At 45.4% G+C, this 5,000-nt stretch overlaps 1 protein-coding gene across 32 annotated transcripts in view; it reads left to right on the top strand.

Annotated features, from left to right (window-relative positions):
• Positions 1–5,000, top strand: part of cacna1c (calcium channel, voltage-dependent, L type, alpha 1C subunit) — a 242,082-nt gene that overhangs the window by 216,308 nt on the left and 20,774 nt on the right. For 24 of the 32 annotated variants that reach the window (XR_004165432.2, XM_031582878.2, XM_031582884.2 and 21 more), the window contains one exon: positions 1,235–1,318. Coding sequence is in view for 31 of the 32 variants with exons in the window: in XM_031582878.2 (XP_031438738.1) it covers positions 1,235–1,318 (84 nt within the window). In the remaining variant the exon portion in view is untranslated. Of the gene's footprint in view, positions 1–351; positions 436–1,234; positions 1,319–5,000 lie in introns of all 32 variants that reach the window. The other 8 variants (XM_031582879.2, XM_031582890.2, XM_031582888.2 and 5 more) reach the window with 1 other exon arrangement.

The raw sequence follows: 5,000 nt of genomic DNA on the forward strand, positions 1-5,000 counted from the left end.
TAGTATTGAGCTAGTCATGAGCTAGTCTTGAGCTAGTCTTGAGCTAATCTTGAGCTAATCTTGAGCTAGTCTTGAGCTAATCTTGAGCTAGTCACAAGCTAATCTTGGGCTAGTCTTGAGCTAGTCATGAGCTAATCTTGAGCTAGTCTTGAGCTGATCTTGAGATATGTTTGGGCTAGTCTAGAGCTAATCTTGAGCTAGTCATGAGCTGGTCTTCAGCAGGTCCTCAGCAGGCCCTCAGGTCTCTTCGGATGGGACCAGCTCTGCTCCACCCCTCACCTGTCTCAAACCTGTCTAACCTGCCTCTCTTACCCCTCCCCCCCCTGCCCACTTCTCCCCCGTCCTGTGTAGGGGTACTTTAGTGATCCTTGGAATGTTTTTGACTTCCTCATCGTTATTGGCAGCATAATAGACGTCATTCTGAGTGAGATCAATGTAAGTATATTACGACACCCCTATCTCTCTCTCTGTCTCTGTCTCTGTCTCTCTCTCTCTCTCACTCTGTCCCTCATTCTCTCACTGTACTTCTCTTTGTCACTTTTCTTGCTGTGTCCTCTCTCTCTCTTCTGTCCATCTTACCTCCTGTCCTCTCACTCCCCTCTCTCTCTCTCTCTCTCTCTCCCCCTCTCCCTCTCTCTCTCTTCTGTCCATCTCCTCCTGTCTTTTAATCTCCTGGACTTCCTTTCTTGAAATCTGACCACTCCCCCCACCCCCACCTTACCACGCCCCTTTTGTAGTAGGGGTAGAATATGCTGTCACCATGGTTACGACCACTGTTAGGGTATCCCAGTGTTCTGCTACAGGAAGTATAGAACTTAAGAGCGTTTGAAAGAGAGAGAGAGAAAGGGAGAAAAAGCTCAGGAAAGAGAGAAGAAGAGAGGGTAAAAGAGAGAGCGAGTTCTCTGCAAGGCTCTCTCTACTGTGTGACTAACCAAACTAACCAAAACAGCTCGGTCTCCAGACTGTTCCTCTGGGGGAGGGAGGGGGGGGGTCTGTCCTCTCCTCTCCTCTCCTCACTCTCTGGACAAGCATGACAGGCCGCCGCTGCCCGTGGTCATCCTCCGAATCAACCCGTTTCATTTGTTTGCTCTGGTCCCTCACACGTTTTTTGCTTTCTCTCCAGTGGATACCTGACACCACAATGTTCACACGGAACCCTTTCTTATTATTGTTCTCTTTTTTCTGTTTCCTGTTTTTTTCTGTTTCTGTTTCTTTTGTCCCCACCCAAACGCAGCATTATTTTGTTGATGCATGGAACACATTTGACGCCCTAATAGTTGTGGGTAGCGTTGTTGACATAGGTATCACTGAGGCTAACGTAAGTAGCCCTCTGAGTCCTGCCTGCCTGCTCCCTCTCCTCTCTGGTTGCCCCTAGCGATTAGACCACTGCACTCCTCTCTACTCCATCCTGGATTTTTCTCATCTCTGACTCCCAATGGACTCACCCTAGTCCAAGCATGTGCCGCACTGTATAGCACACACACAGGGGGAGTCATGTTCTGGCATTACTGCAGCACGGCTAGGCATCCGCTGGGCTCTAGACAACTCTAGTTACTGTAGTTACTGTAGTCACAGCAATGTAAACAACTCTAGTTACTCTAGTTACTCTAGTTACAGCAATGTAAACAACTCTAGTTACTGTAGTTACTGTAGTCACAGCAATGTAAACAACTCTAGTTACTCTAGTTACTGTAGTCACAGCAATGTAAACAACTCTAGTTACTCTAGTTACTGTAGTCACAGCAATGTAAACAACTCTAGTTACTCTAGTTACTGTAGTCACAGCAATGTAAACAACTCTAGTTACTCTAGTTACAGCAATGTAAACAACTCTAGTCATTCTAGTTACAGCAATGTAAACAACTCTAGTTACTTTAGTTACTGTAGTCACAGCAATGTAAACAACTCTAGTTACTGTAGTTACAGCAATGTAAACAACTCTAGTTACAGCAATGTAAACAACTATAGTTACTTTAGTCACAGCAATGTAAACAACTCTAGTTACTGTAGTTACAGCAATGTAAACAACTCTAGTTACAGCAATGTAAACAACTCTAGTTACTTTAGTTACTGTAGTTACAGCAATGTAAACAACTCTAGTTACAGCAATGTAAACAACTCTAGTTACTCTAGTTACTGTAGTTACAGCAATGTAAACAACTCTAGTTACAGCAATGTAAACAACTCTAGTTACTGTAGTCACAGCAATGTAAACAACTCTAGTTACTCTAGTTACTGTAGTCACAGCAATGTAAACAACTCTAGTTACTCTAGTTACTGTAGTCACAGCAATGTAAACAACTCTAGTTACTTTAGTTACTGTAGTCACAGCACTGTAGTTTACTGTAATTCTGTTATAATGTAAATGTATGTAAACGTTGCCTACAGATATCCTACTCTAGTTTTTTGTAGTGTTTTGTCTTTTAAAACTTTGCTGTGTACATCAGACTTATTGGTTAATACATTTGAGAAAGAAACAACATTAAAGTAATAATGCTAATTATAATATGATCACAGTTTGATGATCAATAATAATTGAGTAGGATTCGGATGCTTCTTATGTTGTTGCATTTGGTCAGTGGTAGTACACATAGACTGATCATCTTATTTTGGTCTGAACGTATTTTGGTAAAGGTCTCCTTATATTCAGTACCCGAGCCTCTCCCCTCTGGAGGATGAGACAGCCTTGTACCAATTCAAAGGAAATAGCACATACTGTTCGTTTGGAGGAAACACCTTTTCTTGGCGTGACACTATATTTTGTCCAAGTACCCAAATATAAAAAAAGGCTTGCCGGTTCTGTAACCACAACAAATTGGTGATGCTCCTAGTGCCCCCTACCCGCCGATGCCAGAATTACACCCCCGAGTCCGCTATACAGTCTTCTGACCCCACCTCCTTATTGTTCACCTGGTTTGGTTTGGTTTGGTTTGGTTTGGTTTTCTGGGTTGAGTTGATCTTCCTCTCACCTCTGATCACTTCATATGACCTTCACGCATGACCTTTCCCATCTATCTTCTGTCTGGGGGTCGTGACCCCCTTCACCCTTAACTCTGACCGCCATTTTTAAGAAACCCTCTGCACTACCCCCTGATTAACCTCTTGAATTAACACCAATCCATAGACAACCCCCCCTAAAAGCCTTGGCAACAGAACGTGCACACACACACAAGTCTAAGTGTGATGATGTGTATATATGTATACATATATATATATGCTATATGCTGTGTATGTATACATACATCTGAGTGTGTGCGCGTATGTGACCGATGTTCATTGCCTAGTTAGCTGATCAGAGAAAGAGAACAGAGTCCTGTTCCAGTGTTTCTCTATCCAACTGCCCCCCCACCCCCCAACCCCCCCGCCCAGAACAAACCACCCCTTGAATCGATGCGCAGGAGCTTCTTAAAACCTCCTCAGGTGTGCGGTCCTGTGTCACTGGAATGTCGTTTGCCGGAACAGCGAGAGATATAGAGATGCGCTTGGCCCGGTTCGGCCCGGTTTGGTGCGCCTGGGCTCAGACCCTGCATCTACCCCTGAATGCCTGCCCCCCCCCCCCCCCGGGCCCTCCTGTCTGAAGTCTGTCCCCCTTCCCCCTTCCCCACCCCCCAACTGCACCTTGCTCTTTTTTATGAATGTTCTTCTCTCTGTTGTCTTTTTCGGTTCTACTGTTCTATTCTGTTCTGTTCTATTCTGTTCTGTTCTCTATTCTTGCTCGCCAATAGAACCCTGGGTAACACAAGCCTCTGCCCTTTGAACCCTGGGTACTGATACAGTTGAACTCAGAGCATCATGGAAAAGAAATAAAATAAATACAAATAAAAGTGTGGCACACCGATGTCAGAAGAAACATGATTGAGAAACGTTCCCTCTACGCGGGCGAGATGAATCTGAAAATGCTGTGACATTATAAGACTTTATTAGTGGCATGCCTGCGTTTGACCCGGTGAGGTCTGTCAGTGTTTGCCAACATCAGGAGTCCTTCTCTGTGAGGTGACTCTCCACAGCGGAGGCGTGTGTTACCCAGAGTTCCTGCGGTGTGTGTGTGTGATGATGGTAATGATGAATACTGATGAGATGTGTGTGTGTGTGTGTGTGTGATGATGGTAATGATGAATACTGATGATGTATAACTGACCTCTGACCTTTGACCTGACCTCAGACATGTTTCATACCCCCCCCCCCTCACGACCCCCACACCACCCCTGACCTCCACCAGCCCAGCCCAGCCCAGCCCAGCACACACACACACACACACACACACACACACACACTCACACACACACACACACACAGACATACACACACACACACATATACACAAACACACACACACAGACAAACACTCATACACTCATACACTAACCTGTATAATGAGGCCCATTGGCACACACACACACACAAACACACACACACACCCACACACACACATACATACGCACGTACAGACACTCATACACTAACCTGTATAATGAAGCCCATTGGCCTGGTGGTTTGAGTTAATAAGGTGTGTTGTCCTCCTCTGTGTGCCCTCAAACACACTGCAAACGGGTGCCTCACAAACACTATCAGGCCTGGGTGTGTGTGTGTGTGTGTGTGTGTGTATGTGTGTTGGTGTGTGTGTGTTGGTGTGTGTATGAGTGTCCCTGTGTATTTGTGTCTGTATGGGAGCGGATGTGTTTGCATCAATGACTGTCTGTGTGTGTGTGTGTGTCTGTGTGTGTCTGTGTGTGTGTGTGTGTGTGTGTGTGTGTGTGTGTGTCTGTGTGTGTGTGTGTGTGTGTGTGTGTGTGGGAGGGTTGTGTGTGTCCATGTTTATGTTTAAATCTATGTATGTATGTTTGTGTTCGAGTCCAGATGTCTGCTGTGTATACACACCCACTCTCTCTCTCACACACACACACACACACACACACACACACACACACACACACACACACACACACACACACACACACACACACACACAGCACCCAGGCCTCTGATGTATTTGTGAGTGT

This window comes from Clupea harengus, chromosome 16 (genome assembly GCF_900700415.2).
Source record: "Clupea harengus chromosome 16, Ch_v2.0.2, whole genome shotgun sequence".
NCBI lineage: Eukaryota > Metazoa > Chordata > Actinopteri > Clupeiformes > Clupeidae > Clupea > Clupea harengus.